This window comes from Neofelis nebulosa, chromosome 17 (genome assembly GCF_028018385.1).
Source record: "Neofelis nebulosa isolate mNeoNeb1 chromosome 17, mNeoNeb1.pri, whole genome shotgun sequence".
In the NCBI taxonomy this organism is placed as follows: Eukaryota; Metazoa; Chordata; class Mammalia; order Carnivora; family Felidae; genus Neofelis; species Neofelis nebulosa.
Window position 1 is genome coordinate 31,761,089 of NC_080798.1, and position 24,836 is coordinate 31,785,924.

At 39.8% G+C, this 24,836-nt stretch overlaps 1 protein-coding gene across 5 annotated transcripts in view; it reads left to right on the forward strand.

The window, feature by feature from the left end:
- The window catches only part of FTO (FTO alpha-ketoglutarate dependent dioxygenase), a 393,377-nt gene that overhangs the window by 139,401 nt on the left and 229,140 nt on the right, over positions 1–24,836 (forward strand). For all 5 annotated transcript variants that reach the window (XM_058708756.1, XM_058708757.1, XM_058708759.1 and 2 more), the window contains exon 4: positions 6,316–6,459. In XM_058708756.1, the coding sequence (XP_058564739.1) occupies positions 6,316–6,459 (144 nt within the window). The remainder of the gene's footprint in view (positions 1–6,315; positions 6,460–24,836) is intronic.

Genomic DNA, 24,836 nt, shown 5'->3' on the forward strand with positions numbered 1-24,836 from the left:
AGAAAAAGTATGCAAAGACTGTACATAGAAGTATCTACCTTTCAGGGGGACCACTCTGAACAACGCATCTGAGCTATGAAAAAGTCGTTAGTGTCCGTCATTGCCCTCAGTCTTAAATTGCTTACCATGGTTCGCAAAGCCATCCGTGTCCTGGCCTCTGCCCACCTCTCCAAACTCTTCGCTTGCAATTCCGTGTCCTTCATTTGCTACATTGCAGCTCAGAATTGCACCCATCTTGTACATCCATCATGCCTTATGCCTCCCAGAATGTATCTTCCCAACCCCACATCTTCCCCTCCCCCCTCTGACCCTCTCCCTTTTCCAAGACAGATTTTCCATCCCAGACACTGCAGTGTCACAGATCAGCACGGGACAGAGAAAGCACCATGAGCTTTTGTATACCAGCTGACTAGCTGCAACTTCTGGGTTTCTCCTGCCTCAAGATCTAGGACGTGGATAGGAAAGAAGGGACCTCCTGCTTAAGCCCTTCTGGGGGTGGGGTTAAGGAAACAGAATATAATTGCCAAGGCCAGAGTCTTAGAAATCTTAGTACTTGGCCAAAGGAATAGAGAATAGGAAATATATTTGATGGCATTTCTCTTTCACCAAATGGGAATTAATTGTTCAAAACCTAGTTAGCATAAAAGAATCAAATTGGCTAATTTGGGAGGGGGGGATGTTTTCGAATTTTAAACTTGACGTTTACACTTAGCATTCTTTCGTATTTTGTCACGTCTTTGACTTCTTGAACGGTTTGGCTGGTGGGAGCCAGGAATGCATGAGACACGAGACACTTGCAATCCTCTCAGCGTTCCTGGGGTTTAAAGGCAAGCAGGAGCCGATTGCCTCTGCTTGTTTCCAGAATAACATGAGGCAGAGTAATCAGCTGCAGTTGCTATAGATAATTACGAGTTGATTTTATGGAGTAAGTGAGCAACGCTATACTTACACAGTAAAAAATTTATCAGACACAGAGCTTCCCTCCCTCCTCCGGACCCAGCCCAAGGGGGAAACAAACCTTCCAAGAAAACCTTATTTTTAATGAGCACATTTCAAAGGTGCTGGATTTATGGGAGACATCAGGAAACACCGATTGCAATGACTGTCTCTGTTTGTCGTTCAAGACTTTATTGGTGCCATACTGGGACGAGTGGGGATGGCAGAGAGAGGGGAGAGTTGTCAACTAGCCCGTTAGCCTACAAAGACCACCGCTTAGAAGAATAGCCATATTCACTGGCTTGAAGCCACTATAGCGTCATTGTCACTGTAGTTTAAAAATCATTTCTTTTTAAAGTTCAGTCATAGTGGATTTCACGAGAGAGAGAGAGAGAGAGAGAGAGATGAAAAGCCTTCACAGAATATTTCTATTCTTTCTCCTTGTGCTCCTTGGTACATCTGTTATCATTAGGGCTCTCTAGAACTAAGCCACTGAAAGCCCTAGGGTATCACAAATATAAACGTACGATTTCTCATATCAGTATTCTTTTGCTAAATGGGTCTGGTTATCAAATAATTTAGCATTAATTACTTTATTATGTCGTATGCTGGTATTCATCACGTGACATCATCATTATTTTATAAAGCCTGGCTTCCTCACTAACGTGCACAGTAGACATCTCTATCAAATCACAGATATCAAGACTCCAGAGCAGGGGTTGGCAAACATTTCTGAATACGGGGCTGGCCGGATGATGAATATTTTCGGCTTCGTGGGCCTTATGCTCTGTGTCTTTGCTACTCAGCCTTGCTGTTTTCGGTGAAAGCAGCCTCGGACTGCTGTGTGAATGAATGGGCTGTGACTGTGTTCCAGTTACTTTAAGCAGGTGATGGGCCTGGTTTGCCTGTGGGCTAGAACAAAGTTCAGAGACTTGTAAGTGGCTGTAGGGGCCAGGCAGCTACTGCAAATGGGTGAAATGGCTGACGGGGACTGCCACTAGCAGAGAGGACATGACTTGTCTCAAAGGGGCAGTTACTTCTTCGCCTGTGACTGCCTCAGTGATACCAGATCTTGTAATTCAAGAATAGCTGGACATTCGTATTTTTATGCAAAGCACCTGTATCAGTTGGCAGCTATGTATCAGTTGGCAGCTAACTTAGTTTTGTTTACAATTTTTTTGATGTTCATTATTTATTTTTGAGAGAGAAACAGAGCATGAGCGGGGGAGGGGGCAGAGAGAGAAGGAGACAGAATCTGAAGCAGGCTCCAGGCCCTGAGGTGTCAGCACAGATCCCAAAGTGGAGCTCGAACCCACGAACTGTGAGCCCAAGTCAGACGCTTAACCAACTGAGCCACCCAGGCTCCCGCTAACTTGGTTTGGTTAAGAAGATGTCATGCAGGTCAAGTTGTACGCCTTTCGTGGGCTCTTTTCTGGTCCATGAGCTCTAGTTTTCTAGCAAATTCTAGAATTTTCAGGTGTAACTATTATGTATAAATAAGACATGCCTAGAGAGCGCCATCAGACGTGTATAGCAAATAATCTGTCTCTGCTGCTGCTAACGACCCCTTCTAGTGCCAGTGACAGACATCAGTAATTGATTATACCACTCTTTCTGCTGAGCTTGGAGAGAAATTCAGAATAATTCTGTACCAGGGGTCACAAAAGCCACAACCGATGAATTAGTTGTGTCCTCTGATATGTAAGATATTTGTCATTCCTGTTCTAGAGGGTTCTCTTTTAAATGGTTTTGGGATTACCCTAGAAAAATGGCTTTAGACTTTTTACTCTATGACTTTATTCGTAAAGAAAACTAGCTTAGAGTTGCTCCTAACCACAGAATGCTTGAGAAGACATTTATCGGAAATAACAAACAGGAAAACAAGATAAGATTCTGTTCTTATGGCAGTATCAGATTTTAGATTCAAACTTAAGGAATTGAAGAATATCTAGAGCTGGACGGGCCCTTGGAGGTCATTTAGTCGCACTCCTTCCTTGAAGTTGGATTTCTGGTCCGGTTTCTTTCCCCACCATTCTGCAGAGTAATGTGAATTAATAAGTATAGAGGGGATTTCTTCCCCTTACCCCCTTCTTTCACGGCCTTTGACCCATGTGCACAGTTACCGCAGAGTGGGGTGTTCAGAACGAGGAATTTCTGTGGATGGGTCCGTGCCGTCTGGGATGCATGTACTTTTGGGCTCTGGATGTGACACGTACCTGATGCAGCCTGCGTGAAACCCGCTTTATTGCCCACTGTGACCACATGAAACTTTGCATCTTTTTGTCTTCCTGCATCATTTCCTCCTCTACCCGCTGAGAGACTGTACTTGTCTTTCACATTTGATCTTCTCCAAGAATTCTGCTCTACCCATTCTAACCCTCACCGAGCCCGTCTCTTCTCTCAATTTCTTCACTGTTAAGAACAGTACTAACTTAGCAGCGCCACACTTTATTATGTTATTTGGTTTAATTCGTAGTGTTTCCTACTCCCCCCACCCCGGAATTAACATTTTTTCCCTGCCTTCTAGTCCAGTAAGGATTGTGAATGGTGTGAACTGAAAGAGCATTTTTTTAAAAAACTTGTTTTAATGTTTATTTATTTTTGAGAGACTGAGAGAGACAGAGCGTGAATGGGGGAGGGGCACAGAGAGAGGGAGACGCAAGATCTGAAACAGGCTCCGGGCTCTGAGTGGTGAGCACAGACCCTGATGTGGGGCTCAAACCCATGAACTGTGAGATCATGACCTGAGCCGAAGGCAGAAGCTTAACCTGCTGAGCCACACAGGCACCCCTGCATTTTGTTTTTTAAGTAAGCACTTAAGTACAGCCATTCACTGAATGCCTTCTATGTGCTACTTAGTAGGGCTCTAAATGCAGATGAAACAAGAAATTGGACCCTCCCCTTGAAGACCAGAGACTGGTGTCTAATGGAATTTAAAATGTCCTTTGAACATTTACAACTTCACTAGAAAGAAAGCTCCACTAGGGCAAAGCTCTTTGATTCATTCATTGATAGATCTCAAGTGCCCGGGTCAGTGCCTCATGTATAATAAGTGCTCAATAAATATTTCTTAAATGAACTTTTATACATTTTTATATAGGGCCATCCCTGCAGGACTGTTCATGTAGGCAGATTATATTCCTTGCCTTTCACTTCGTTTATGTGTTTCTCCCCTCCTGGACCCCAGCCACGTAGCTTTCCCAGCCACATGTAAAAATAAATCTTGAGTATCCTTCTAGAAACATTACCTGTACATGTATACACACGTGTGTGTATGTGTTTGTATTTTACACAAACTGTGGCCTGTCAGTTTCTTTCCCTTAAAAATATATCACATAGTTCTGTGTCAGTGCATAGTCATTTTACTTTTAGTGGCTACAGAATATTTTATTGCCTGGACATTTCATAATTCATTTAACCAGAAACTTATTGATGGATATTTGGGTTATTTCTGATCTTTGGCTTTTCCTAAATGGTGGTACAGTGCGCGTCCTTGCTGTAAAGTCATTTTGCAGCCTTTGCAGGTAGGAATTTGAGGATACATTTCTGAAAGTGGCATTGCGGAACTCCTAGAAGTTCAAAGTGTTGAAGCATTTGTAATTTTGATAAGGATTGCCAGATTTTTCTCTACAGAGAGTGTGAATATGCCATTTTGCCATACTCTTACTGATACCATATTTTATCAAAGTGTTTGATCTTTTCTGATCTGATTAAGTTACCAAATATCTGTTGTGGCTTTAATTTGCATTTCTCTTATATGAGTAAGTTTGTACATCTCTTAAATGTTTACACACTTACTTCCTTTTACGTGTTCTGTCTTCATAACTTTGGTCTGTGTTTCTGTTTGATTATTGATCTTTATCTTATTGATGTGCAGGAGCTCTTTATGCATTAAAAAAATTCCCTGGCTGTGCTTGCTTGTTTATATTTCCATGTGATTTGTCGAATCAGCTTGTCTAGTTACCAGCGCCACTTAACTCAAAATCAGTCCTGTTGGTATTTCTATTAGGTTTGTGTTATAGATGAATTTAGGGAGAACGGACATTCCCATGGTGTTCAGTTTTATTTCCCCAGAACATAATAACATCTTTACATTTGTTTAAATTTTCTTTTGTGTCCTTCAATAATATTTTAAAGTTTTTTTTTCTTATAGACAGTATACACATTTAAGAATCTTGCTGGATGTTTTAATATGCACACATTTGTAACTAGCATTTTTCTTAATTTGACTATCACTTGGGATATATGTTTCCTGGTTGATTTGCACACAAATAATAACATTATTTGTAAAAATGCACTTGTTCTTCTAAAAAAATCTTTTACTTCTTTGTTTTCTTTTGGTCTAATTAGGGCTCCTCTGTTAGGCAACTCCAGAGACCACCCTTGTGTTGGTCATTCCTTCCAAAATAGTGATGAGTTATTGTGCTGATAAAGGACATTGTTTCCTAATTCTTAACTTTGGGAATATTTTTAATGTTTCCCTATTAATATATGATGCTGGCTTTGATTGAGAGAGGTCTGTATTTATCGTGTTAAGGAACTGGCCACTCATTATTTTATTGATATTTTGGTTTTGAAAGGATGTGTTTTATTGAATACTTTGTGTGTGTCTGGTGACTCTTAGTTTTCACCTATGAATATGATAAATTTTAAGTATAACACTTTGCATATTGAACTATCCTTGTATTCCTGTGATAAGTTCAATTTGGTCATGGAATGTTATTCTTTTAATATGCTGCTAGATTTAATTCTATTTCCCTATATTTAGGAGTTGTGCATTGGCTCTCAGATGTGAGATCTGTGTGTGTATGTGTGTGTGTGTATGTGTTTTCTTTTTGGGTTTTGATACATATTATCCTATCTTCACAAAAAGAATTCAGAAACTTTTCTTTTTCTATGCTCTTAAACAATTTAGAGTATATTGAAATAACCCATTCCTTAATTGTTTGGTAAAATTCTTTGAAATTTTTGACACATATGTTTTCCTAAGAGATAGTTCTCTGACTTTGTACCTTTTATGGTTTTGTTAACTTTTCAACCCCTTCTGGGGTCAATTTTGGTAGTTAATATCTTCCTTAAAATCTATCCATTTAATCCACATTGTCTAATTTATTTGCATGGAATTAGTAAAATAGTCTTTTATTCTCCTTGGTATCTGGGGTTATTCCCTTATCATTTAAAGATATTTTCTGAGTAAAAAATAAAGGACATGTTAAAGATATTCTAAAGAATGTTTTTTTAAGAGACGTAAAAGAAGGATATAGTTCACTTACTATGCATATTTTATTAAAACTTAATTATTCCTGAGATCACGTTGATAAAGCCCAGAAGTTGAGATGAAACATTTCCTTCCTGATCCCTCTCTTCTCTTTTTGACAGGCCCTGAAGAGGAGAGTGAGGATGATCCCCAGCTTGAAGGCAGAGATCCTGATACTTGGCATGTTGGTTTTAAGATCTCGTGGGACATAGAGACACCTGGTCTGGCAATACCCCTTCACCAAGGAGACTGCTATTTTATGCTTGGTAATTAGGAGGGTCAAAACTATATTGATACTCTGGTGTCTAAATTTTAGACTGTTGGCTACCTATTTTGAATGTGTCTTTTGGAATAAGCTTTTCAGGTATTTTATAGTGATAATGAATCTTCTACATGTAACTAGTTTTTTTGTTTGTTTTTATTTCCTTATTCTTTTTTAGCTATCGCTCATTTTTAAAAGCTGCTTTTTTTTTTTTTTTTTCCTCCTCCCATTCTGATTGTTTTTGGAGTTTCCCAAATGTGCTAAAACAGTTTTCAGGACTTTCCCTGAGTTACTCCGTCATCCAAATCAACTTATCAGTGTGAAGGATTCAAATGATTTCCCTCTCCACACTGGGAGTGGAGGCTACTTAAAATGATTTCCCTGTCTGTATAAGTTCTTAGTGAAAGTTTTTTTTCTAGTTCTGAATTTAGTTTCTTCTCAGGAGCAGCTGACCTGACAACGTGGCCTTTCTGTGCACTTGTCTTTGAGTTCTTTGGGGGGGGCAGCATCTCAGGCTTAGGCTAACCGGAGAAGCTGCAGGATTTGAGCAGCTTTTGCTCTAAGTTCTTTGTGTTTTTTTTGGATTTTCTGCTTGTCTTCCAATGCATTGCATGTAAACTGTATCCTTCTATACTCACAAAGCTTCCCTGGGTTTATTCTGTCACTGGCTTTAGCTCCTGATTATCCAAGGTTTATCTCACTCTTACCTGCCTGGGGGAATCTACTCATGTATTGACTTTAGAGCTGGGGAGCCCCAAGGCTCAAAGCCGGTATTTATGATAAGAGTTGCTTCTCAATCAATTGAGTATTTATAGAGGGCCCGTGATGTCCTCCATGCTGTGTAAGGTTCTGGAGGAGATGCTGGAAATAGGTAAAACTTGGTCCTTGCCTTCTGGAAATTCAGAGTTTGGATTAGCTCTTCAGGGCATTACCTCATTAAGCATTCTCCAAATTTCAGGCATCTACACATCAACTTGAAGATTCTTGCCATATCCCTGTGCTACCTGTACTATTACTTATGTAATATTTTTCTCTCAATAGGTTCACTTTCTTTGTTTCACTGAGATGGGTTCATTTTAGAAGGAGATTCTCTATCACTATCTTAAGTGGAAGACCAGTATCACTTGGCGTAATTAGAAGAGGTTTATAAATATGGAAAGTAAAACAGTATTAAGTGCCTGCTGCCTTTGGTTGCTGCAGATCCTGAATCTGAGTCCTGTTCTGTCTTTATGAAAAAGGGACAAGTGTAACTGTTAGAAACGTATTAACTGTACAATGGTACCAACCTGGACTTTCTCCTTGTCAGCAGCAAGATGGGAAGGTCATTATGTAGAGAATGACTTTCCCGTGGTGCGTGATTTGCTGGTGCTTAATGCTGTGTCCCTTCACCTCTTCTCATGGGGTGATTCCCACATTTGCCCAACACTGATCGAAGTAAGCCCTAAATCTCTTCCCTGCCATTTGCATGTTGCTTTATAATTTACAAATCAGTTTCACTTAAGAGTCTCAACCACTCTCCAAACAAGTTTGTGAGGGAGATCGTATAGAGATTGTTCTTTTCTTAAAGGATGGTTTGCAGGTTGCATATACGGTGCTCTTCCTGCTCTAAAAGGGACTATTTAGTCTCAATCCCAATACACTGAAATCTCTATGTGGGCACATTTTTAGGCTGAAGGTTAGCTCTTACTGAGAGAGCCTCCCCTGCTTGCCTCAGGAACTGAGTTTCTAGTTTGAAGTCTCTGCCCCATCGACAAGCATCATTTGTAGGTAACAGATTATTCCTCATTTTTAATGTACAACCCACACATGGGTATTTACCTTGAGTATACATGGGTTTTAATTTCAGCCAATAAACCACTTTCCTCTGGATGCTTTGTTCACGAGTTTCTATTCGCAATTTGTATCTTTAAAGGAAGTGAGAGTCAGTTTGGGCCGTTTTAAATTGCCATATTAATTTTCTGCATTTAGAAATGGTAAAGATACATTTTAAAAGTTCAGCTAGCTTCCATGTATTTAAGAACAATCTTGTGTGTTCTTTTCTGATTATGAAAGTAAAGTACATGTTCATTGTAGAGAAAAGAAACGCTGAAAGGTATGAGTGATAGAAGAATATAAAAGTCAGGTTCATTGCTGTTTTCGTATATTCCTTTTCAGTCTTTTTTCTATACATACATGCATCTGGAAAAATAGTAGTATGGGAATGACAGCCACATTTAGTGGGGATTAATGACAGGTCAAGCATTCTTTTAACTGTCTCCATAGCCCTAAAAAGTAGATGTTAGTTATATAGGACAAGAAATGATTCAGGTTAAATTGATGTAGTGACATAGCCGTGGTTACACAGTTAGTAGGGTGCGTGGATTATAACTTGTCCTTTTATCCCATTTGGGCTCTGACACCCACATGAAGCCCGCCCTCCTCTCCCTCCTCACTGACCCCTGCTCTGGGCTCCTGGGCCCCCCTCTTGCTCCCTCATCACAACGCCTATGCTTCACCTAAAGGCTTTAGGACTAGATTGTTCAGGAAGGAAAGAGAAGATGATGACAAGGGTGTTCTGGGTGCTTCCTCCTTTTCCTTTTCTTTGTAAAGTTCTGTTTCTCTTGCCCGGAAATAGATTATAATGAAAATATTAAGTAATTACATTACCCCCTTTACCTATATGTTGTAATGAATATACATTTCAAATATACATTTGTCCCTTTAGCTATTGTAGGTGATAAACAGAAGTGAGTGTTATTATTTTATTTGTTTATTTTTATTTTAAAAAATTTTTTTAATGTTTATTTATTTTTGAGACAGAGAGAGACAGAGCATGAACAGGGGAGGGTCAGAGAGAGAGAGGGAGACACAGAATCCGAAGCAGGCTCCAGGTTCTGAGCTGTCAGCACAGAGCGCGACGCGGGGCTCGAACTCACGGACCCCGAGATCATGACCTGAGCCGAAGTGGGACGCTCAACCGACTGAGCCACCCAGGCGCCCCACGTGTTATTATTTTATAGGAGCTGATATCCAAGACATAGTATCTATTCCTGATTTCCCGACTCCTGCCTTTAGCTCTAGGCGAAGTAGCTGGTACCCTATGGACCTGGGCCAGCCACAGCACAATGTACCCAAAGCGCACCGTTAGAATATATTCATGTAGAATACACTTATTCCTTATTATTTATTATTACCCAGGCAAATTCTTATTGTCTTGATTAAGAACGCATGTTCAGAATTTTCTACAAATGAACGTTGCCCCGCCGCCTCTTAAGCAGCATAAAACAAAACTAAAAGCAGCCACGGTCTCTTGCTACCTTTTCTCTTCACTTTTTAAAATCCAAATCCTATACGGAGCCCTGCCGAGGGACCTCAGCCCTGTGCCGATATCTGAAATCTGAACTTCATAGCACTTATGAAAAGGAAACAGTTTAGCTCAATTTATAATAATATATTGGTCTGCAGAGGAAGTGCAGACTGAACCCTGCTGTCTCAAGCAAATACTCCAGGGGTGTCTGATGGGGAACGTGTCGGGTGCCTGTAATAAATCCACCGCCTGTGGAAGTGAGTGAAGGCCCTGCTGGCAGTGCCTGAGGACACGCTTAACTGGGGTTGTCACGGTTTACTTTTAAATTGGAATCTTTGCCCTAATCTCAGAGTTAGACATGACCAGATTTGCAAACAGATTTACAATTTTCACTAATTTTCCAACCAGGACTTCAAAACACACTTAGAGGGGGGACAAAAAAAACACACTCTGGTCTTTCTCAGGGTAGGATGATTTACTTTGCCACAGATGTTTTCCATAGACTGAATGTAACCAGGGCGTTAGGGACTTAAAAGTGGCTCGGAGACAAACTGCGGGTTTGTTTTTTGTAGAAAAGATTATACAGTTCAAGGGACATCAACCAAATTATGTCCATTAACCAGGAGCCGGGTGTGGAGATGGGATGTTTCGGGACAAAGGTGAGGGTGCTGGGTAAACATTTGGGGCAGACCTCCTCCCCTGCCCAACCCTTCATTTATCCTTTTGTTTTTTACATGTTACTACTCATGACTCTGTTCTGTCTGGTCTCTTTATTTTTGTTTCCTTCAATCCAAACTCAATTTCATTTTCAAATAGCTATCTCCAAGCTTCAGTTACCAAGTAAAATTTCCATGGCAAAAAAAAAAGAGAGAGAGAGAGAGAGAGAGAGAGAGAGAAAGCAACGTCAGTTGAAATGCACGCTGTTTCTCTTTCGTTTTTCTTTTTGGTTTTGCTTTACTTCACCAACAGTTTAGGGTAGAATGATGAAATGGCCATTTCCTGTCAGGTGACCAGGTTCCAGACTCACTGCGGTGACTATTGGCTCTGCCTTGTTAGTGTTTGTCTGAGTCTCTGCCTCCCCTGGAAAACTAGGGCTTCGTGGTACCTGCTTCTCAGGGCTGGTGGGAGGCCAAAGAAAAAAGTGCTTTGTATGTGGGGGCCAACCAAGATTGGGAGCCGGGCCCTGGCGTTCCAGGAGAACCAGTGAGGCGGGCGGGTGACAGATAAGCACAGAATGTTGTATTCTTACCCTGCTTCAGGCCCCGAGTTTTGCTAGCTTCGTACCTCCCTGTCCCATACATATCTTTGCACATAAAGGACCTGCAAGACGGGGACAGCTCACCAATTGACTTTTGAGGGGGAGAATAGTTGCCGTCTGGTCAGGGTCGAATCGGAGCTCTGTGGGAACCACGCTCTTGCCGTGGTTGAGGGCCGAGTTTACCTGTAGAGCCTGGTCAGTGGTGTTTTCCAGATCAGGTTCACCTTCTTTAAAATACCTCTGGCTTGGTATTTCACAGAACACTGTGAACGTCTGATGTGGTCTAACCCGAAAATGTACCATGCTTCTATTTTGGGCGTCAACATGAGTGTTCCAGTTGGAGTGTGTCGCCTCTAGCCTTCTAGAACAGAGGCTTCTAGGAGTTTAAAGCCTCTTAACTGGGGTTCCTCTGGGACTTAACTTGGAGACTGTGGTATCTTCGTAAATCCTCCAGGTGTCCCTCAGTCCTGCCCCGATTTAGACATTTTATTCCAAGGAAAAGGCTTTTGTTTTTTCTTCCTCTGACCCCATTCCCTTCCTCCCCCAACTCTTGACTGACCAACTGAAGTTAAAAAGTTCCTGTAATTTATGGCTTAATCATAAATTCTAAATAATTATACTTTATTACCTCTCATGGGCCTTGAAATGTAGGTGCTATGTTCTGCTTTCTGCCGAGGCAAGGGAATAATACAGAAACAGTAATAAATTATAACTTGAGGCTGCAGTCGGTAAGCTTGAGGAATTGCCATTTAAGTGGAAAGTGCTCGAACAGCCAAATGAGCACCTGTCATGTTTGTTTTCACTTTGAAAAGTAGAAACATGACAGTATAGTTTCAACTGCTCATCCAATACGAACTCGTGGTGTTCTTCTTACCTTCTCAGCAAACTACATTATTTGCCCCTTGCTAGTCATGTTTTTGCAGGATGTATCTGTCCTCCTGAAACTTTCACTCTAAACCGTGCCCGCAAATGCTGACATTTTCAAACTTGTGCTTTTTGTCTTGATAGCCTGATTCTTTTGTATCCAGCGGAATTAGAGAGAGGAACTTACTCTGTGGATAGGAACTCCGTAAGTTCTTGCGGAACTTACTCTGTGGATAGGATTCCTGGGTCCTTGAAAGGGTTTGTCTGTCTCTTACACTTTCTTATCATTTCCATTCTTTGTGCTTATTTTCGGTCATTGATGTCTTGAACTTTACCTGAAATGCATGAGTACCTACTGAGGGCCAGGCACTGTGCTAGAGGCTTTGATATATTTTCTTTCTTTCTTATAAGTAAGTCCATCAGGTAGGTAGTCCTCTCTCTCCAATCCCTATTTTTGCCAGAAAAGAAAATTGATGGGGATTGCCTGCTAATGGGTATGTGGGTTTTGTACTTTTTTTAGGAGTCTGAAAATGCTTTAAAATTCATTTGTGGTGATGGTGGCACAATCCTGTGAACACACTAAAATACATTGAATCATATGCTTTCAATGAGTGAATTGTTTGGTATGTGAATTATATGTCAATAAAGCTGTTTTATAAAAAGGAAATAGAGGCGTAAAGAGGTAAAATAGCTTCTTTAAGGTGACGTACCTAGTGAAGCTTGCGTTTGAATGCAGGTTTTTCTTTTATTTCTTAAAATTTTTTTTAATGTTTATTTATTTTTGAGAGAGAGAGAGAGAGAGACAGAGTGTGAGGGAGTGAGGGGCAGAGAGAAAGGGAGACACAGAATCCGAAGCAGGCTCCAGACTCTGAGCTGTCAGCATAGAGCCCGACGTGGGGCTCGGATCCATGCACTGTGAGTTCATGACTGAGCTGAAGTTGGACCTACTGAGCCACCCAGATGCCCCTGAATGCAGGTTTTTCTGAGACCAAAGCTGTTCTTCCTTCTGCTGAATCATGCAACTCTACTAATTATGTAATCATGGGATCTTTCTTCTTTCGAAATGTGGGAAAAAGTAATTGAACTGATCAATACACACATCTTCTCATTGTAGAGGACTCAAATAGTATGGAATTATATAGACTAAGACTCGGAACTTCTTTTATTTTCCTGTCAGGTCCTTTTGTCGACATTAACGTAAATATAGTTATGCCAACATATTTACATATATATTGCTGCTACTTTATTAAAAAAGCACACAAATGCAACCTTTTTATTCTAGTACTTGCTTTTTTTTTTTTTTCTTAATATATCCTGGAGATCTTTCCCTATCAGTACCTCATTCGTATTGTTATTGTTATTATAAAGCAATATAAAACTAGGAAATAAAAATTCAAGCAGTTGAGGATGATCTAAAATGGAATGGAAAGGAAAAAACTCCTTGTCACCTGTCCCCAAATTTCATTTCTTCTTAAAAAAAAATTTTTTTTTTTTTATTTTAGAGAGAGAGAGAGATAGTGCATGCAAGAAGGGGAGGGGCAGAGGGAGAGAAAGAGAAGTTCTTAAGTGGGTTCCACATTCAGCATGGAGCCCAACATGAAGCTCAGTCTCACGACTCTGGGATCATGACCTGAGCAGAAATCAGGAGTTGGACACTCAACTTACTCAGCCACCCAGATGTTTACCCCAAGTTCCATTTCTTAAAAGTGACCACTTTTTAGCATATTTGTGTTTTATTCTTTAAGTGATTACCGCCTTCACTTTTATTTTATTTATTTATTTATTTAATTAAAAAATTTTTTAAAAAAATGTTTATTTATTTTTGAAGGCGAGAGAGGGAGACACAGTGTGCGGGGCCGGGGGGGCAGACAGGGAGGGAGACACAGAATCCGAAGCAGGCTCCAGGCCGTCAGCACAGAGCCCGATGCAGGGCTCGAACCCACAAACCATGAGATCATGACCTGAGCCAAAGTCGGATGCTCAACCGACTGAGCCACCCAGGCGCCCCACCTCCTTAACTTTCAAACACTTGCTTAATACTTCTCTCTCTTCATCCAGCAAATTGAGGCACTGGCTGTCCCTCGATTAAGAAAAATGTGAAGAAAAAAGAAAAATGGGGAAGTGGCTTTCTTAAACTCCCTCACTTTGCTGAGTTTTATTACATAGCATTTACTTGTGTGTGTGTGTGTGTGTGTGTGTGTGTGTGTGTATTTGTAGTTGATTACCTTATAACCAATATGTAGATAGACTCTTGACTTTTAGAATGTAAAATGGGGGTGTAAGTTCCCTTTGAGCCATATCATTACTCTGACATCATTAAGGTTTATATCGTTTACACACTAATCCATAATTTTGATAAGATGACTATGCTTTCTCTGTACACTGAACCTGAAATTTGAAGGCCGGTACATACCAGTGCTTATGTATATGTGTCCCTTATTGTAGAACCAAATAAAGTGACTGGATCCCGTAAATAGAATGTGGAGTCCACAGCAATCCCTGACGTTGTTCCATTGAAAGGGAATGTTACAAATGTCAGGTCAAGATTTTATACTTCATCAAAGACCCAGAATTGTGCTCCATTTTAGCCTACTTTGTATTTGAACCATGGCTTTCTTGTGTGGCTCTCACTCTCCCCCTGGAATTCACAATTGCCTTTCCTGATTCTTATTGAAAGAATAACCATGCCATAGTGCTATCTCTGTGTCACTTGATGTTTTGTCTTACTACCAATTTCATGTTTTGATAAATACTGACTTCTTCCAGTTATCATACTGAGATTTCCAGTTATCATACTGAGCTTTCTCCTCCTTGCAGTCCTTCGCTATTCCATTTTTAAAAATCTGGATCTTATGTCTTTCTCTTACTTGGAATTTTCTAAAAATGTCTTCTATCTACCCTCTTTCAGGTTTCTAAAAATGTGTAACCTCTGTGTCACCTAACACAGTACTGTGAACATGGTAGGTGCTTTAATAAATAATTATTGAGTTAATGAGTGAATGAATAAACCAAGGATTGGTTCCTCCACCTCTACCCCATTTCATGGCAACCATGGGCAAAAGGAAATATATAATCTGTCCTAGAAAGCTCCTGATTGGAGAGTTTTTGAAGTCCCTCCCCAAAATAGGTGGCCATTCATTTAATACTTGGGGATCTCCAAGAGATAGCTTTTAGAATCTTCCATGGTAGTCCATTCCTTCGGTGACCCATGCTTTGCTTTCTAGTATCTAGTCCAAGTGACCATGTGATATCACAGAATTGTCCAAAGTGATGCAGTGTTCAAATCAATTTGTACATTCTCTTCCAGATCTTTTATTAAAAAAAAAAACACAAACAAACTACTAAAGACAACAGAAATGTGTTGGTTTCTTTTAAGCTGAGGATAGATGTGTTACTATGAGTTTTGAGATCCTTGTATTTTTTCATATTTTATGCAGTCAGGGTCATGCTGTATTGGGGTAAATCTGCATCTGGGTTGGTTGGGTGGAATTTTTCCTTTTGGTTGGCAGTCTTAATATGCCTTCTTTTGCTCTCTGTCTATATAACATAACTCCTAAAAGCATGAACTGTGGGAAAAAGTTTTCAGACTTTTAATTTGATTGCATATCCTATGTGCGTTCTTTGCCACTTCTGTAAAGATAGGAAGAATAGCCATAGAGGAAGTTTTTTAAAAATGTTTTTAATTTAAAATTTTAATTTTTAATTTGATTCTTGTTACGGGTTTCAGTTCAGGATCAGCCTAGGAATAAGTTTCACTTTCCTAAAAACAGTCAGTCCCTGAAGCAGATTTCTTCCATGATGGGATGTTTTCATTAAACTCTTCCTGTGCAATTATTCTTCTATCCATAAATATTTAAAATTTCAAAAAAGATCTAAATTATAGTCCTCAGTCAAATCATTGTCCTAAAACTCTCCCTTAAAATTGGTTTTGGCCCAAACATTTTTCCTTTTCTTTGTTCACACTGTTCCCTCCACCTTGTGTTTTTCTCTCCATCTATGTATATGTATAACACTTATTTAGGATGATGTTAAAAACTTAATACCACAATGGCAGGGGCACCGACCAATCAGTGTGGTTGCCATAATTCTTTTTTCCCTCTGGACTATAAAGATTGGCATAGAGGTCTTATCTACTGGAGTTAAGTTTTTTTGAGAGCCAGTACTATGTGATATATATTCTTGCACTACACAGAGCACTTAGTGCCTTGTACGTAACAGGAACTTACCGTATATTTGGAGAGAACATCCTTTTTTCCTCCCGAGGTTTTAACCAGAAACCACAGCCATCTTTCTCAGTTGCCAGGGGAGAATTAGATGTGAGATAGGAATGAGTCAAGCGGGAAGGCAAAAGGTATATGGAGGAACAGAGCCAAGAGGTTTAATTGGCTGGTTCTGTCTCATTGATTAACTTTATTCGGGCAATTCCAGTTCCCACCGTTCACTGAAGCAGCGGGCAGAAGTGATGCGTCTGCATATTCGGAAGGGGAAAAAGAAGAAAACTACTTCATTCAAGTTTTCCGTCCACCTGACCTCCGTCCCTTCTCATCTTTCTCTTTCCCCAAGCCTCTGCCCTCCAGTTTGTCGAGAAGTGTTACAATCTGGAAGATTAAAGGCAGGCCTTGCCAAAGTGGGATTAAAGTTCATTTTGCGTATTTAGAAAGTGAACAAGAATGATTAACCTCAAGAATCTATTCTCTTTTCAAGCCAACAACAAACTGAGCATTCCATAAAAGTTAATTTAGAAACAAGAGGGGGAAAGTCGCATATCCCGAGGCCATCTTCACCTCTGTGCTTGTTTTTATAGAAGAATTTTCACTCCCAGGGAAGATTGTATGTGGGGGAAGGTTTCCAAAACTAACCAAAGCTCATACCGCCTTCACTGATGGCTGTGTGCCATGCTTTTCATTTGGGGAATGAATGCCTCTTTTCTGAGGATCTCCTCATTGAATGTTATCTGTGGGATCTTTCAAAAATAATGATACTTATTGTTTTCTTTTTTATTGCTACGTACAAAAGTAGTAATGTATGCCTTCCAAAGATGCCGTCTTAGGATGTAGTCCAATTCCAGAGATAAATAAATATGAAGAAAAAAACGTATGCCACGGAATTGATAAAATGTAGTGTATGTTCACTTTAAACAATTTACAAACTATAGGAATGTGCAAACGCAAACAGATCATATTATCCCCATGCAGAGATATTATTCACAACTATTTGGTCTAACTCCATCTAGTATTTCTTTCTATACTTGGAAATACATATAATTTTTTCTTTTTAGAAAATTAATATCCTGTTAGATATGATGTCTTTTACCCTTTTTTCAGTACTTTTATATCTTGAGCATTTTTTCTTATTAAGTATTCCTTGAAATGTGATTTTTAAAAATGGCTTATTTGTGACCCAGTATATGATCTATTCTTGAGAATGTTCCATGTGCACATAAGGAGAATGTGTTTAGGATGAAATGTTCTGAATATATCTGTTAAGTCCATCTGGCCCAGTGTGTCCTTCAAAGCCATGGTTTCCTTGTAGATTTTCTGCTTTGATGATCTGTCCATTGCTGTAAATCAATCAGCATGATTCACCACATTAATAAAAGGATAAGAACCCTACGATCCTCTCAATAGATGCAGAAAAAGCATTTGACAAAATACAGTATCCTATCTTGATAAAAACCCTCAAGGGATAGAAGGAACAGATCTCAACACCATAAAGGCCACATATGAAAGACCCACAGCAAATATCATCCTCAATGGGGAAAAACTGAAAGCTTTCCCCCTAAGATCAGGAACATGACAGGCTGCCCACCCTCACCACTGTTGTTCAACACAGTACTAGAAGTAGTAGCCTCAGAAATTAGACAAAACAAAGAAATACAAAGCATATAAATTGGCAAGGAAGAAGTCGAAGTTTCACCCTTCGCAGATGACATGATACTCTACGTGGGAAATCCAAAAGACCACAAAAAAACTGCTTGAATCTATACATGAATTCAGCAAATTCACAGGGTATAAAATCAATGTACAGAAATCAGTTGTATTTCTATGCACCAATAACAAAGCAGCAGAAAGAGAAATCAAGGAATCAACCCCATTTACAATTGCACCAAAAACCATAAGATACCTAGGAATAAACCTAGCCAAAGAAGTAAAAGATCTGTATGCTGAAAACTATAGAAGGCTTATGAAAGAAATTGAAGAAAACCCAAAGAAATGGAAAAACATTCCATGCTCTTGGATGGGAGGAGCAAATATTGTTAAAATGTTGATACTGCCCAAAACAGTTTACACATTCAATGCAATCAGATAACATCAAAATAACAAATAACACCATCAAAATAACACCAGCATTCTTCACAGAGCTAGAACCAACAATTCTAAAATTTGTATGGAACCAGAAAAGACCCCGAGTAGCCAAAGCCATGTTGAAAAAGAAAGCCAAAGCTGAAGGCATCACAATTCCAAACTTCAAGCTGTATTACAAAGCTGTAATCATCAAGACAGTATGGTACACGCACAAACACAGACACATAGATCAGTGGAACAGAATAGAGAACTCAAAACGGACCCTACATGGACAAAGCAGAAAGAATAACCAATGGAAAAAAGTCTCCTGAGCAAATGGTACTGGGAAAACTGGACAGCAACATGTAAAAGAATGAAACTGGACCACTTTCTTACACCATATACAGAAATAAATTCAAAATGGATGAAGGACCTAAATGGAGACAGGAAACCATCAAAATCCTAAAGGAAACCATCAAAATCCTAAAAGGGAACACAGGCAGCAACCTCTTTGACCTTAGCTGTGGCAACTTCTTACTGGATGTGTTTCCAGAGGCAAGGGAAATAAAAGTGTAAATGAATTATTGAGACTTCAATAACATAGAAAGCTTCTGCACAGCAAAGAAAATAATCAACAAAACTGAAAGGCAACTGATGGAATGGGAGAGAAGATATTTGCAAAAGGGTTAGTATCCAAAATATAAAGAACTTATCAAACTCAACACCCAAAAAACAAATAATCCAGTGAAGAAATGGGCAGAAGACATGAATAGACACTGTTCCAAAGAAGGCATCTAGGTGGCTAACAGACACATGAAAAGATGTTCAACATTACTCATCATCAGAGAAATACAAATCAAAACCACAATGAGTTACCACCTCACACCTGTCAGAATGACTAAAATTAACTCAGGAAACAGCAGATGTTGGTGAGGATGCAGAGAAAGGGGAACCCTTTTGCACTGTCGGTGGGAATGCAAACTGGTGCGGCCACTCTGGAAAACAGTATGGAGGTTCCTCAAAAAATTAAAAAGAGAACTACCCTAGGACCCAGTAATTGCACTATTAGATACTTATCCAAAGGATACAAAAATGCTGATTCAAAGGGGCACATGCACCCCAATGTGTATAGCAGCGCTATCAGTAATAGCCAAATTATGGAAAGAGCCCAAACGTCCATCGACTGATGAGTGGATAGAGAAGACATGGCATATAATATATATATATGGCGTGCGCACACACACACACACACGCACACACACAATGGAATACCACTCAGCAATCAAACAGAATGAAATCTTGCCATTTGCAACAACATGGATGGAACTAGAGTGTGTTATGCTAAGCGAAATAAGTCAGAGAAAGACAGATATCATATGATTTCACTCGTATGTGGAATTTAAGAAACAAACAGATGAACCTATGTTCAGGGGGAGGGAAGGAAAAGTAAGATAAAAATAGAGAGGGAGGCAAACCACAAGAGACTTATAAATACAGAGAACAAACTGAGGGTTGCTGGAAGGGAGTGAGTGGGAGGATGGGCTAAATGGGTGATGGGCATTTTGGAGGGCACTTGCTGGGATGAGCACTGGGTGTTATATGTGAGTGATGAATCACTGGGTTCTACTCCTGAAACCAGTACTACACTGTATGTTAGCCACCTTGAATTTAAATAAATAAATTAAAGAAAGAATGAACGAAAATGGCTTAAATATTAACCCCCTACTTTTGGTTGCTTAATTCATTTCTAGTGTTTTGATATCAAACATGTTGCTCTCGTGAACATCTTTGTACATGTATCTTTGCTGCTGTGATTTCTGTGGAAAAAATTATCAGTAGTGGAATACCTACGTGAGACGAGAGTGTAGCTACTTTAAAACTGTACATGTTATATCGTCAGACTGTAACTTGTAAGGTTGTTTTCATTGTACATTCCCAGTGCAGTATGAGATGTGGTTACCAGGTACTCCAGCCTCGTTTACCTTACCCTCGATAATACTGGGCATTAGAATTTCAAAGTATTTTGCCACTTTAATGAGTACAAATAACATACTGCTGTTTTAAATGCATTTTTAAATTTATTGAGAAGGTAGAATCTTTTCCATGTTTGTTCGCCATTTGTATACTTCTATTACTATCCATCATCTGATCTTCATTTGCCCATTTTTCTGTTGAGATGTGGTTTGTTTTTCTTCCCAGTTACTTTTTTTAACCCTTCTGCTCGCTTCCCAGGTAGTTTTTAATATACTCTTTTGGATTGTGACTTAGATATTTAATGTATATTTATTTCTTAGGTGAGGCATCGTTACCTGATGATGATGATGGCAACGATGATGATTTATTATACTTGGTTAAATAGCCATATTTGAAAGTATTTACATTTACACTCACTGGTATTTTCATAATGTGGTTTTTTTCTTTAAAAGATTTATTTATTTAATTATTTATTTATTACTATTTATTCGTGAGAGGGGGTGAGAGAGTGCACACAAGCAGGGGAGGGGCGGAGAGAGATTGAATCCCATGCAGTCTCTGCGATGTCAGTGCAGAGCCTGACGTGGTGCTCGAACCCATGAACCATGAGATCATGATCTGAGCTGAAATCAGGAGCCAGATGCTTAACCAACTGAGCCACCAGCTGCCCCTAAAAGTTTATTTTTTAAATTGAGGTATAATTGACAATGTAACATGTTAGTTTCAGGTGTATGACATAACGATTCAATATTTATATATGTTTTGAAATGATCTCCATAGTAAGGCTGGTTCACATCTATCACTTTATGTAATGTGAAACTGAATAAAGAAAAGCTCATTTGTAATAGAATTGGGAAGAGACAGAAATGGGAGCTCTCATGCCCTACCAACTCATTCTCAAGTACCAATGCCAGCGGGAAGAAGTTACTTGACTGCCCCAGCAAGAGTGAGGAACATTTTCCCTTTGTTCCACAACAGCCCAGCCAATGAGAAACTGCCACAATTGAGCCAGTGAGAGACTGTCACCACCCTGAACACCTTCTTTCAGTGGACTTTTGTTCAAGCAGCCCCTGCCACCTCCTTTCCCTCTATAAGGTGGTATGCCTCTTTGTTTTCTGAAACCCATAGTTCATGGGTCCCGAATTGCACTTCCTCTGCCGTTCTCAAATAAACTACTTTTGCTGGTAAAATAACTGGCTCTTTTACTTTCAAGGTCAACAGTAGTTATAAGGAATATGTATTTTTTGTGATAAATATACAGATCTACTTTCTTAGCAATTTTCCATTACATTACATCCCCATGACTTCTTCATTTTGTAACCAGAAAATTAGGTCTCTTGACCCCCTTTACTCATTTCTGCCACTCCCCATGCCCCATCTAAGGCAACCACCAGTCTGTTCTCTGTATTGTTGAGCTTGTTGTTTGTTGGTTTTTGTTTTTGTTTTAGATTCCACATATAAATGAGATCATATGGTATTTGTCTCTCACTATCTGACATCTTTCACTTAGCATAATGCTCTCGAGGTCCATCCGTGTTGTTGTAAATGCCAACATTTCATATTTTTTTATGGTTAGAGAGTGTTCCATTGTATATATGTCTATGTGTATATATATATATATATGTATATATATATATACATATATATATATAGACATGTGTATACACACACACACACACACACACACATATATATATACACATAAACTGTGGTGTATATATATGTGTGTGTATGTATGTATATGTATATGTGTGTATATATATATAAATATATCTATATACACATACACACACACACACACATATATATATACACCACAGTTTCTTTATCCATTCATCCATCAGTGGACAGTTAGGTTGTTTCCATATCTTGGCTGTTGTAAATAATCCTGCAGTGAACCCGGAGATGTGTATGTTGTCTTGAGTTAGTGTTCTCATTTTCTTTGGGTAAATACCAAAAAGTGGAATTCTTGGATCATAGAGTAAATCTATTTTTAACTTTCTTTTTTTTTTTTAATTTTTTTTTTAACGTTTATTTATTTTTGAGACAGAGAGAGACAGAGCATGAACAGGTGAGGAGCAGAGAGAGAGGGAGACACAGAATCTGAAACAGGCTCCAGGCTCTGAGCTGTCAGCACAGAGCCTGACACGGGGCTCGAACTCACGGACCGTGAGATCATGACCTGAGCCGAAGTCGGACGCTTAACCGACCGAGCCACCCAGGCGCCCCTATTTTTAACTTTCTGAGGAACCTCCATACTGTTTTCCATAGTGGCTGTACTAATTTACATTGCCACCAACAATGCAAAAGGTTTCTCTCTACAACCTGGCCCATACTTGTTATTTGTCTGTTTGATAATAGCCATTCTGACACGTGTGAGGTGATAGCTCACTGTGGTTTTAATTAGCAGTTCCCTGGTGATTAGTGATATTGAGCGTCCTTGCTTAATTTTTTTGCGTGTTTATTGATTTGGCGGGGGAGGGGCAGAAAAGGAGACAGAGAATCCCAAGCAGATTTTGCTCTGTCAGCACGGAGCCCGATGCGGGGCTTGAACTCACGAACCGTGAGATCACGACCTGAGCTGAAATCGAGAGTCGAATGTTCAACTGACTGGCCCACCCAGCTGCCCCTTCAGCATCTTTTCATGTACCTGTTGGCCATCTGGATGTCTTCTGTAGCGAAGTGTGTATTCAGATCTTCTGCCCATTTTTAATTGGATTGCTTGGTTTTTTTGCTTTTGAGTTGTAGGAGTTCTTAATATGTTTTGGATATTAACCTCTTATCAGATATATGATTTGCAAATATTTTCTCCCACTCCATAGGTTGCCTTTTCATTTTGTTGATAGATTCCTTTGCTGTGCAGAGCTTTGAAGTTTGATGTAGCCCCACTTGTTTCTTGTTGCTTTCGTTGCTTTTGCGCTTGGTGTCATATTAAAAAAGCCATTGCTAAGACCTCTGTCAAGGAGCTTACTGCTGTGTTTTCTTCTTACACTGTGGTTTTAATTATTTAAATAAAGTATAGATTGTAACAAGTTTTTCCTGAAGGCTAATGGCAAGGGAACGAATGGTGGCATATTCTCTGAGTTTCTGTATTCTCTCACTTACTTTCTGTGCCTTCCGTGCTGCTATCTCTGTAAGTAGCTGTAGGATTCTTGCATAACAGACTTCCCACCTTAAAGATCAGGATATTGTCCCCTCGAACTCTGATATTTGATGTTAGAGAGATATCTGAGGTCATCTTCATTTTGAGTCTATTGTGGTAGATTATGTTTTTTCTTTGAACATTCGTCATATTTTATATTCAATGTTTTGAAAGTTTATTTTGAGAGAAAGGGAGAACATGAACAGAGAAGGGAGGGAGGGAGGGAGGGAGGGAGGGAGAGAGAGAGAGAGAGAGAGAGAGAGAGAGAGAGAGAGAGAGAAAATCCCAAGCAGGCTCCACACTATCAGCTCAAAGCCCGACGCAGGGGTCGATCCCACGAGCCATGAGATCACGACCTGAGCTGAAATCAAGAGTTTGATTTCACCTGAAATCAGGTGAGTCACGTGAGCCACCCAGGCACCCCTATATTTAATTGTTGAAGAGAATATGTTTATGTACTTCAAGAACCATTTTGTAGTGTAGTCAGGCTCTTTCACAATTTTGGAAAATATTCTTCTATTCTTTGTTCTTTCATCTGTCTGTCCTTTTTTCTGCTTTAACTTTCTAGGATTCCTGTTATATATATTGTGGCTTCCGGAATTCATCCTTCATTCTTATCTCTTCTGTCACTAATTTTCATTTTCCCTCCAAGTTTAGGAGAATGTTTTGAGTCCCCTCCTCCCCTTCAATAATTTGAGTTTTTTGTAGCATGTGTTCTGCTGTTCATTCCATCTTCCATCATTTTAAATGAAGTAATACTATTAAAAAAAATCAGCTCCAGGCGATCTTTCCTGCCCTCACACTGTGCCCTCTTCATGTCTGTTTGCCCATTTTTTTACAGATACAGTGCCTTCTTGAATCAAGTGTCTTCTTAAAATATTGAGAATTTTATGAAAAAAAAAATTGTCCTGTCGGTTTGAGTCAGACCTTTGCAGCAGAGACAGTTTCAAAGTGGTTCCTTCCCTTTGAACTACAGTGTTTTCACATGAGCGATTTTTCCAGGTCTGTTTCTCCTCACCGAAGCAGAACAGGTCCTACCTCCTAGGCAAACTGGCGTTGCAGTTGTTTCTGGAAAACTGGGTGCACATTCCCGGCCAAGTCCTTCATTTGAAAAGAGCAAGAAAATGTACCCTACATGGCCAGATAAGAGATTTCATTAACTAGAGCGTCCTAAGCACCTCATTTTTGTCTCTTTGTGGTGTGGATGCTTTGCAGTCTGGGCAAACCATGACCCCTTTTGACCTGTGCTCGGCAAACCCACTCTGTACAATTTCTTACCCCACCGATGCCCGGCCTTCTCCTCAAAGTGGCAGCTTGTCCCAGCAACATGTTCTGGGGGCTGCGAGAAGCACGGGTTGTGTGCATTTAAGGCTGCCCCACAGGAGGCAAGCGGCCTGCCCTCTCGGTGCCCTGTAGCCCATCATACCTTCCTGTTGTTTTGAGTTTGAGGGTGAGCGTTGCCCTTGGGATCCACTTGCCATATTGACCAAGACGCTGGTCTTTCCAAGTAGACACTCACGGGTCGCCCTCTCTGCCTCTTCTTTATTTAGTCTCATCCCGCCTAAACGTATCC